Source organism: Nerophis ophidion, linkage group LG05 (assembly GCF_033978795.1).
Source record: "Nerophis ophidion isolate RoL-2023_Sa linkage group LG05, RoL_Noph_v1.0, whole genome shotgun sequence".
Classification (NCBI taxonomy): domain Eukaryota; kingdom Metazoa; phylum Chordata; class Actinopteri; order Syngnathiformes; family Syngnathidae; genus Nerophis; species Nerophis ophidion.
The window spans coordinates 73,898,376-73,910,320 of NC_084615.1; the positions used below are offsets into that span (position 1 = coordinate 73,898,376).

Genomic DNA, 11,945 nt, shown 5'->3' on the forward strand with positions numbered 1-11,945 from the left:
GACTTACTGCGGAGCAAAGACGGCATCCACAATGTACGTCCGAACATGACATGACAATCCACAATGTTCCCACAAAGAAGGATAAAAACAACTGAAATATTCTTGATTGCTAAAAAAAAAAAGTAGATGCGGGGAACAGCACTCAAAGGAAAATATGTTTACAGGAAAAAAAAAAAGACAAAAAGCCACCAAAATAGGAGCGCAAGACAAGAACTAAAACAGTACGCACAGGAAAAAAGCAATAAACTCAAAATAAGTCACAGCGTGATGTGACAGGTGGTGACAATACACCTACTTTGAGACAAGAGCGAGACTATTTTGCCAAAGGTATTAAACTTGACTCACATATGAACTTGAAGTGGCCTCCGCTTGGGATGGTTTCCTGCTGGCTCCGCTGTGAACGGGACTCTCGCTGCTGTGTTGGATCCGCTTTGGACTGGACTCTCGCGACTGTGTTGGATCCATTATGGATTGAACTTTCACAGTATCATGTTAGACCCGCTCGACATCCATTGCTTTCCTCCTCTCCAAGGTTCTCATAGTCATTATTGTCACCGACGTCCCACTGGGTGTGAGTTTTCCTTGCCCTTATGTGGGCCTACCGAGGATGTCGTAGTGGTTTGTGCAGCCCTTTGAGACACTAGTGATTTAGGGCTATATAAGTAAACATTGATTGATTGATTGAAGTGCCATCCCATTCCTAACCCACAGCTTTTTACACTTCTCGAAAGGCTGTCCACAAGGTTGTGGAGTGTGTTTATAGGAATTTTGCACAATTCTTCCAAAAGCGCATTGGTGAGGTCACACACTGATATTGGTCGAGAAGGTCTGGCTCTCAGTCTCTGGTCTAATTCAAACTGCTCCAAATTGTTCCCACAAGGTTGTGAGCATGGAATTGTCCAAAATGTTTTGGTATCCTGGAGCATTCATAATTTATTTCACTGGAACTAAGGGGCCAAGCCCAACTCCGGAAAAACAACAACCCACCATAATTCCTCCTCCACCAAATTTCACAATCAGCACAATGCAATCCGAAATGTACCGTTCTCCTGGCAACCTCCAAACTCAGACTAGTCCATCAGATTGCCAGACGGAAAAGCGTTTGTTGCGCAGGTGGCGTCCTATGACAGTTCCACGCTGGAAATCACTGAGAGCGGCTCGTTCTTTCACAAATCAGTCAATCAATCAATCAATCAATGTTTACTTATATAGCCCTAAATCACTAGTGTTTCAAAGGGCTGCACAAACCACTACGACATCCTCGGTAGGCCCACATAAGGGCAAGGAAAACTCACACCCAGTGGGACGTCGGTGACAATGATGACTATGAGAACCTTGGAGAGGAGGAAAGCAATGGATGTCGAGCGGGTCTAACATGATACTGTAAAAGTTCAATCCATAATGGATTGAACTTGCAGGGGGCGCTGGTGCCTATCTAAGCTACAATCGGGCGGAATGAAATGTGTTTGTCAATCTTGTTTGGTGTGGCTTCACAGTGTGGCGCATATTAGTAAGTGTTAAAAAGTTGTTTATATCACAACCATCAGTGTACTCTGTATCACCCAGTATGCCTTTCAATCTTGTACGTGTGATTGCGGAAGCCGCACACAACATGTTGCCAGACTATCAATCGGTGTGTACATGTTGTTGAAGGTGTCAAAGGCAATGACTTCATAGCACGCCCTAATATTTATTATCTGGGTGACTGCCGGTAGTCATTCTAGAGAATATTAGCGTCTGCTATTGTCTTCTTTGCTTTGTGACACGGGTCTTAAATGGCTCTTTGAATGGCAAAGGATACCGATCCCAGAACCATGTATATCAAATATTTCCGAATGATTCAACCGCCACCCGCCCGAATCTAATTAAAATCAATGTTTTCGTCATGTCACCTGCCCGACCCGCGGTTAATCCGCGGATGGGACCGCAAACCGCGCATCTCTAGTGGGTTCCCTCCGGGTACTCCGGCTTCCTCCCACTTCCAAAGACATGCACCTGGGGATAGGTTGATTGGCAACACTAAATTGGCCCTAGTGTGTGAATGTGAGTGTGAATGTTGTCTGTCTATCTGTGTAGGCCCTGTGTTGAGGGGCGACTTGTCCAGGGTGTACCCCGCCTTCCGCCCGATCGTAGCTGAGATAGGCACCAGCGCCCCCCGCATCCCCAAAGGAAATAAGGGGTAGGAAAATGGATGGATGGATGGCTACAAAGTAAACAAAAACAGAATGCTGGACAACAGCAAAAACTTACAGCGTGTGGAGCATTTTACCATGAATTTATAAAAACGTCGACCCCGACTTAAACAAGTTGAAAAATGTATTGGGGTGTTACCATTTAGTGGTCAATTGTACGGAATATGTACTGTACTGTGCAATCTACTAATACAAGTTTCAGTCAATCAATCAAAGCAGAGACAGCGCCCACAAAGTACATCCGTACATGACATGAGAACCAACAATGTCCCCACAAAGAAGGATAGCGTACACACAACTTAAATAGTCTTGATTGCAAAAACAAAGCAGGTGCGGGCAATAGCACTCAAGGGAAGGCGTGCAGCTGCTCCAGGAGAACACCAACACAACAGGAAGAGTCACCAAAATAACAGCGCAAGACCGAAACTAAAACACCACACACAGGAAACAACAACAAACTTGGTGAAGTTTCATTTTTTTTTAACCCTTTATTGCAGGTGGTGTGCCTCCGTATTTTCAATCAATCAATCAATCAATGTTTACTTATATAGCCCTAAATCACTAGTGTCTCAAAGGGCTGCACAAACCACTACGACATCCTCAGCAGGCCCACATAAGGGCAAGGAAAACTCACACCCAGTAGGGACGTCGGTGACAATGATGACTATGAGAACCTTGGAGAGGACCATATATGTGGGCAACCCAACACCCCCCCCCTCCCCCCTCCTCTAGGGGACCGAAAGCAATGGATGTCGAGCGTGTCTAACATGATACTGTGAAAAGTTCAGTCCATAGTGGATCCAACACAGTCGCGAGAGTCCAGTCCAAAGCGGATCCAACACAGCAGCGAGAGTCCCGTTCACAGCGGAGCCAGCAGGAAACCATCCCAAGCGGAGGCGGATCAGCAGCGCAGAGATGTCCCCAGCCGATACACAGGCGAGCAATACATGGCCACCGGATCGGACCGGACCCCCTCCACAAGGGAGAGTGGGACATAGGAGAAAAAGAAAAGAAACGGCAGATCAACTGGTCTAAAAAGGGCTAGAGTATACAAATGAGTTTTAAGGTGAGACTTAAATGCTTCTACTGAGGTGGCATCTCGAACTTTTACCGGGAGGGCATTCCAGAGTACTGGAGCCCGAACGGAAAACGCTCTATAGCCCGCAGACTTTTTTGGAGCTTTGGGAATCACTAATAAGCCGGAGTCCTTTGAACGCAGATTTCTTGCCGGGACATATGGTACAATACAATCGGCAAGATAGGCTGGAGTTAGACCGTGTAGTATTTTATACGTAAGTAGTAAAACCTTAAAGTCACATCTTAAGTGCACAGGAAGCCAGTGCAGGTGAGCCAGTACAGGCGTAATGTGATCAAACTTTCTTGTTCTTGTCAAAAGTCTAGCAGCCGCATTTTGTACCAACTGTAATCTTTTAATGCTAGACATGGGGAGACCCGAAAATAATACGTTACAGTTTTGAAAATATAAATGTGCCTATATTGGATCCACTTTGGACTGGACTCCCACCATTATGTTGGATTCACACTATAGATTGGACTTTCACAATATCATGTTAGACCCGCTCGACATCCATTGCTTTCGGTCCCCTAGAGCAGTGGGGGTACGCGTACCCTAAGGGGGTACTTGAAGGTATGCCAAGGGGTACGTGATATTTTTTTTAAGTATTCTAAAAATATTAACAATTCAAAAATCCTTTATAAATATATGTATTCAATAATAATTCAACAAAATATGAATGTGAGTTCATAAACTGTGAAAAAAATACAACAATGCAATCAATATTCAGTGTTGACAGCTAGATTTTTTTTGTGGACATGTTACATAAATATTGATGTTAAAGATCTATTTTTTTGTGGAGAAATGTTTAGAATTAAGTTCATGAATCTAAATTGATCTCTGTTACAATCCCCAAAGAGGGCACTTTAAGTTGATGATTACTTCTATGTGTAGAAATCTTTATTTATAATTGAATCACTTGTTTAATTTTCAACAAGTTTTTCGTTATTTGTATATCTTTTTTTCCAAATAGTTCAAGAAAGACCACAACAAATGAGCAATATTTTGCACTGTTATACAATTTTATCAATCAGAAACTGATGACAAAGTGCTGTATTTTACTTCTTTATATCTTTTTTTCAACCAAAAATGCTTTGCTCTGATTAAAGGATACTTGATTTTAAAAAAATTTCACAGGGGGTACATCACTGAAAAAAGGTTGAGAACCACTGCCCTAGAAGTTTGACCACATATGCGGTCCTCTCCAAGGTTTCTCATAGTCATCATTGTCACTGTCACCGACGTCCCATCGAGTGTGAGTTTTTCCTTGCCCTTATGTGGGCTCTACCGAGGATGTCGTTGTGGGTTGTGCAGCCCTTTGAGACACTTGTGATTTAGGGCTATATACTGTAAATAAACATTGATTGATTGATATGTGCTTCAGCATCAGCTGACCCCTCTCTGTCAGTTTATGTGGCCTACAACTTGGTGGCTGACTTGCTGTTGTTCCCAAACTCTTCCATTTTCTTATAATAAAGTTGAATTTGGAATATTAAGGAGCGAGAACATTTTTCGACTAATATGTGGCACAGTCAGCATCTTATGATAGTTCCACGCTGGAAATCACTGGGAGCGGCCCATTCTTTCACAAATGTTTGTAGAAACAGTCTCCATGCCTAGGTGCTTGATTTTATACAAGTGATTAGGACACCTGATTCTCATCATTGGGACAGGTGGCCAAATACTTTTGGCAATATAGTGTACTTTGAGACAAGAGCCGTATTGCTTGATTATGGTTTAAAGTCGGGCTTCACGGTGGCAGAGGGGTTAGTGCGTCTGCCTCACAATACGAAGGTCCTGCAGTCCTGGGTTCAATCCCGGGCTCGGGATCTTTCTGTGTGGAGTTTGCATGTTCTCCCCGTGAATGCGTGGGTTCCCTCCGGGTACTCCGGCTTCCTCCCACTTCCAAAGACATGCACCTGGGGATAGGTTGATTGGCAACACTAAATTGGCCCTAGTGTGTGAATGTGAGTGTGAATGTTGTCTGTCTATCTGTGTTGGCCCTGCGATGAGGTGGCGACTTGTCCAGGGTGTACACCGCCTTCCGCCCAATTGTAGCTGAGATAGGCGCCAGCGCCCCCCGCAACCCCAAATGGGAATAAGCGGTAGAAAATGGATGGATGGATGGTTTAAAGTCATATCCAACAATTGCGACAACGACTTTTACCGTCAACATATGCGGTCCTCTCCAAGGTTTCTCATAGTGAATTATATATTTATAAAGCGCTTTTCTCTAATGACTCAAAGCGCTTTACATAGTGAAACCCAATATCTAAGTTTTACATTTAAACCAGTGTGGGTGGCACTGGGAGCAGGTGGGTAAAGTGTCTTGCCCAAGGACACAACAGCAGTGACTAGGATGGCGGGAGTGGGAATCGAACCTGCAACCCCCAAGTTGCTGGCACGGCCACTTTACCAACCGAGCTATATGAGACACTTGTGATTTCGGGCTATATAAATAAACATTGATTGATTGATTAAAGGGGAACATTATCACCAAACCCTGCGATGAGGTGGCGACTTGTCCAGGGTGTACCCCGCCTTCCGCCCGATTGCAGCTGAGATAGGCGCCAGCGCCCCCCGCGACCCCAAAAGGGAATAAGCAGTAGAAAATGGATGGATGGATTATCACCAAACCTATGTAAGCGTCAATATATACCTTGATGTTGCAGAAAAAAAGACCATGTATTTTTTTAACCGATATCCGAACTCTAAATGGGTGAATTTTGGCAAATTAAACGCCTTTCTGTTTATCTGTCTTTTAGCGTTCTGACGTCACCGAGGTAACACACCCGCCATATTCATTTTCACATTACAAACACCGGGTCTCAGCGCTGTTATTTTCCGTTTTTTCGACTATTTTTTGGAACCTTGGAGACATCATGCCTCGTCGGTGTGTTGTCGGAGGTGTAACAACACTAACAGGGAGGGATTCAAGTTGCACCACTGGCAAGAAATCTGCCGCCAGACCCCCATTGAATGTGGCAAAGTGTCTCCACATTTTACCGGCGATGCTAAGACAGACATGGCACAGAGATGTATGGATAACCTGCAGATGCATTTGCTACGATTAAGTCAACGAAATCACAAAGGTGAGTTTTGTTGATGTTGTTGACTTATGTGCTAATCAGACATATTTGGTCACAGCATGACTGCCAGCTAATCGAGGCTAATATGCTACGCTAATCGAAGCTAACATGCTATTTCCGCTAGCTGTATGTACATTTGAAACCAGATACCCACATTTAATGCGAAACAAACACCAATCGACGGATTTAAGTTGCTCCAGTGTCACAAGATGCGAAAGTCCTGATCGTTTGGTCCGCGCATTTTACCGGCGATGCTAATAAGGCAGCCATGCTATGGGCCACTTCATTAGGTACACTCATGCTATGGCCGAATAGCGTCAATAGCTATTCGCTCAATAGCTTCAATTTCTTCTTCAATTTCGTTTTCGCTATCTGCCTCCATACTCCGACCATCTGTTTCAATACATGCGTAATCTGTTGAATCGCTTAAGCCGCTGAAATCCGAGTCTGAATCCGAGCTAATGTCACTATATCTTGCTGTGGTAACCGCCATGTTGTTTGTATTGGCAGCCCTGTATGACGTCACAGGGAAATGGACAGTGGCATCGCAAATGGCGAAAATCAAGAACTTTAAAGCTTTATTTAGGGCAGGGGTAGGGAACCTATGGCTCTAGAGCCAGATGTGGCTCTTTTGATGACTGCATCTGGCTCTCGGATAAATCTGAGATGACATTGCTTAACACGATAAGTAATGAATAATTCCACTTGTAATCACAGTGTTAAAAATAACGTTCAAAATATAAAACATTCTCATGCTTTTTTATGTTCAAGAAGTTGCATTAATGGTAAGAAGTAATTTATTCATTATTGGTTAGTATGGGTCTTGCCCTCCTGGGGGTTCTTCAGACCACCAAGAGCCTGTTTTAGAGTTACAATATCGTTTTTTTTTATTTTTCTCTCAGTTGCTTTCCAGCAATTGTCTTTTTCTCTTTCGTCCTCACTCGCTCTCTGGCTTCAGCCCCAACCCTGTCTCTCCTCCTGGCTGCTGCTTATAACAGAGAGACAAGTGATTAGATAACAAGGCCCAGGTGGGCCATCTACGCACCTGTCGCTGATTTCGAGGCCGGTCCAGGCAACATCCTGCTTTGCTGCAGGCGCGCAGGCCACGCCCCCTCCACAGTTCGCTTCAGAATAACAATGTTATTACAAAGAATAAGAGACCTATTATACTCTCGAAATGTTGGTCTTACTTAAAAATGCACGCCTTTAGTCGTGTTCAGTGTTAAAAAAAATATTATATGGCTCCAAATATATAATACTTTTGTCATTGATTTTAAAAAACAACTTAATTTTGTCTTTTTTTTTGGGTGAAATGTAGCATTAATTTTAGGCAAAAGTGACACATACCAGCGTTTCCCGCATGACCGTTATTCATCTTTTAGATACACTGCAAAACTTTCCTGGTCAGTGGACAGAAACTAAAAGCTGATTGTTAAGCAGGCGGACAGTTCCTTGTAAGACTTAAGTACCAGTACAGGAGCCCCTCAAGTCCCTTTTGGCTTCACGGTGACAGAGGGGTTAGTGCGTCTGCCTCACAATACAAAGGTCCTGCAGACCTGGGTTCAAATCCAGGCTCGGGATCTTTCTGTGTGGAGTTTGCATGTTCTCCCCGTGAATGCGTGGGTTCCCTCCGGGTACTCCGGCTTCCTCCCACTTCCAAAGACATGCACCTGGGGATAGGTTGATTGGCAACACTAAATTGGCCCTAGTGTGTGAATGTGAGTGTGAATGTTGTCTGTCTATCTGTGTTGGCCCTGCGATGAGGTGGCGACTTGTCCAGGGTGTACCCCGCCTTCTGGCTGAATGCAGCTGGGATAGGCGCCAGCGCCCCCCGCGACCCCAAAAGGGAATAAGCGGTAGAAAATGGATGGATGGATGTGTGAATGTTGTCTGTCTATCTGTGTTGGCCCTGCGATGAGATGGCGACTTGTCCAGGGTGTACCCCGCCTTCTGGCTGAATGCAGCTGGGATAGGCTTTCCAGCGCCCCCCGCCACCCCAAAAGGGAATAAGCGGTAGAAAATGGATGGATGGAATTATATGGCTCTTAGGGAAATACATTTTAAAATATTTGGCTTCTTGGCTCTCTCAGCCAAAAAGGTTCCCGACTCCTGATTTAGGGATATATTTTTTGAAAAAAAACTTCCAAAAATACAACAAGCCACTGGGAACTGATTTTTTATTGTTTTTAACCCTTTTGAAAATGTGATAATGTTCCCCTTTAACTCGAAAAAGGTTGGAAAACACTGATGTAAAGCTTCCCTTTAGGGGACGCTCTTAAATGATTAATGCACATGCCTACCCTCTGTTTGAGGATAATAATAAGGTTGTGATTGAGTTACAAAGCGAGAAAAAGGACCAGCTTTGTCTAATTTCTTTGGCAGGCTCAGAAGGGGGCTTGGCTGCAGCAAACCTGTCAAGAGTCAGTCCGGGCCGGGACAAGGGTGGGGTGGGGTGGGGATGGGGAAGTTGTATAAAATGGTCGCATGCATGCTGCAGCGCCAACTAACTTGGGAGCGCACGATGAGCACCAAAACAGAGCTTCCAAACTGGCTCCAGTACGACGAGGACTTGACGCCAAACAACGCCGCTCCCAAAAGTTGGATGTGTCATTTCGCCGTGAGAGCCGAGGCGGCGGAGCACCATGCGCCGGGGACGCCGGGCGGCGCGTCCGCCCCGGGGGTCCCCGACTCCGGCCGCGAGGAGGCGGGCGAGACGGCCCCCCACCGCGCGGGGCCGCAGCGGCACCGGCGGGTGGCGGCCAACGCGCGGGAGCGCAGGAGGATGCACGGCCTCAACAAAGCCTTCGACGAGCTGAGGAGCGTCATCCCCTCCCTGGAGAACGAGAAGAAGCTGTCCAAGTACGACACGCTGCAAATGGCGCAGATTTACATCACCGAGCTGTCGGAGATTCTGGCCAGCGTGGTGCAGCGGGAGTGCCGGAGCTCGCACCCCGCGTCCACGGACAAAAGCTCCTGCAGGAGGAACCTGGTGGACACGCTCACGCCGGACCGCAGTCCACGGGCAGAGCGGCGGGACTTGCTCACACTTAATGGGCCTAAATCTGACCTGAACAAAAGCGCGTCTTGCCCCAGCAGTGATGGGGAATCTTCTCACCTCAGTGACATGGAGGAACATTTCAGCAGGAGACTTTAAAATCAATACTAGGATATAGATCAGGGGTCGGGAACCTTTTTGGCTAAGCCAAAAAGCCAAATGTTTCCAAAAAAGTATTTCCTTAAGAGCCATATAATATTTTTCTTAACACTGAACACAACTAAATGTGTGCATTTTTAAGCAAGACCAACATTTCTAGGGTATAAGAGGTCTCTTATTCTTTGTAATAACATTGTTATTCTGAAGCTAACTGTGGAGGGGGTGTGGGCTGCGGGCCTGCAGCAAACTGGGGTGTGCCGGGACAGGCCTCGAAATCAGCGACAGGTGCGTAGATGGCCCACCTGGGCCTTGATATCTAATCACCTGTCGCTCTGTTATAAGCAGCAGCCAGTAGGAGAGACGGGGTTGGGGCTGGAGCCAGAGCGCGAGCGAGAACGAAAGACAAAAATACAATTGCTGGACAGCAACTGAGAGACTTATTGAAAAATAAAACAATATTGTAACCCTGAAACAGGCTCTCATGTCGGTGTTTGGTGGTCTGAAGAACCCCCAGAGGGGCAAGCCACACACTAACCATCCATCCATCCATCCATTTTCTACCGCTTATTCCCTTTTGGGGTCGCTGGCGCCTATCTCAGCTACAATCGGGCGGAAGGCAGGGTACACCCTGGACAAGTCGCCACCTCATCGCAGGGCCAACACAGATAGACAGACAACATTTACACTCCCATTCACACACTAGGGCCAATTTAGTGTTGCCAATCAACCTATCCCCAGGCCAATAATAATTAAATGACTTCCTACCATTACGCAACTTCTTGAACAGGTGCGGTAGAAAACGGATGGATGGAATAAAAATGCATGAAAATGTTTTATATTTTGAACGTTATTTTTAACACTGTGATTACAAGTGGAATTATTCATTACTTATCATGTTAAGCAATGTCAGCTCAGATTTATCCGAGAGCCAGATGCAGTCATCAAAAGAGCCACAAGTTCCCTACCCCTGATATGGATCATAGATATAGGCTCTAGAACAGGGGTGCCCACACTTTTTCTGCAGGCGAGCTACTTTTCAATTGACCAACTCGAGGGGATCTACCTCATTTATATATATCATTTATATTTATTTATTTATGAAAGAGACATTTTTGTAAACAAGTTAAATGTGTTTAATGATAATACAAGCATGTGTAACACATATAAATGTCTTTCTTTCACAAAGACAAGAATATAAGTTGGTGTATTACCTGATTCTGATGACTTGCATTGATTGGAATCAGACAGTAATGATGATAACGCCCACATTTTCAAACGGAGGAGAAAAAAAGTTGTCCTTTCTGTACAATACCACATGAAAGTGGTTGGTTTTTGGCATCTAATTCATCCAGCTTCCATACACTTTACAAGAAAAACATTGGCGGCAAATTCCGTAGCTTGCTTGATTGACATTCACGGCACCCGAGGGTCTTGTGAGATGACGCTGGCTGCTGCCAGTTCATTATTATGAAAAAATGACAGAGAGGAAGGCGAGAAACACTTTTTATTTCAACAGACTTTCGCGCCGTCCCTTCTGTCAAAACTCTAAAGGCCGACTGCACATTTCCTATCTTCACAATAAAAGCCCTGCTTCATGCTGCCTGCGCTAACAAAATAAGAGTGATGTGCACGCCAGCTTTCTGAGGGATCGCTTGTGCACGCCAGTTTTCCGAGACTCTGTATTTAGTTAGCGCAGGCAGCATGAAGCAAGGCTTTTATTGTGAAGATAGGAAATGTGCAGTCGGCCTTTAGAGTTTTGACGGAAGGTACGGCGCGAGAGTCTGTTGAAATAAAAAGTGTTTCTCGCCTTCTTCTCGGTCATATTTTAATAATAATGATCTTGCAGCAGCCAGCGTCATCTCACAAGACCCTCCGGTACCGTGAATGTCATTTAAGTGACGTCTTGGTGAAGATTGATGATCACTAATTTTTAGGTCTATTTTTTTTAAAAGCCTGGCTGGAGATCGACTGACACACCCCCCGCGGTCGACTGGTAGCTCGCGATCGACGTAATGGGCACCCCTGCTCTAGAACAATGTTTTTCAACCACTGTGCGGCGGCACACTTGTGTGTCGTTAGATATTGTCTGGTGTGTCGTGGGAAATGAAGCAACTTCACATAATTGGTCCCCAAATATTTTTTTTTTTTGCAAATGAATAATTATAATCTGTAAATACTGTGCCGTTCCTTAGTGTCCGTGCTGTGTAGAACTTGGCTATAGAACTGTGATCCCAATATGCACACCACAGCGTGCAGGTAAAAAAAAAAGGTATGTAACGCTTAAGCCAAAAATGAACAAAAGGAAAAGGCAATAAACTGTAGGATGGCTATGTAAAATTACAGTAAAACTGAACTGGTAACAAAGTAAACAGAAACAGAATGCTGGACGACAGCAAAAACTTGCAGCGTGTGGAGCAGAGACGGACGGCGTCCAC

At 45.1% G+C, this 11,945-nt stretch overlaps 1 protein-coding gene across 1 annotated transcript; it reads left to right on the forward strand.

Moving 5' to 3' along the window:
* Positions 1–8,877: 8,877 nt before the first annotated feature.
* On the forward strand, positions 8,878–9,765 carry LOC133552413 (neurogenic differentiation factor 1-like). The gene has a single exon (XM_061899610.1). It carries the CDS (start codon positions 8,878–8,880, stop codon positions 9,508–9,510), a length of 633 nt encoding a protein of 210 aa, XP_061755594.1. The 3' UTR covers positions 9,511–9,765.
* Positions 9,766–11,945: the final 2,180 nt, after the last annotated feature.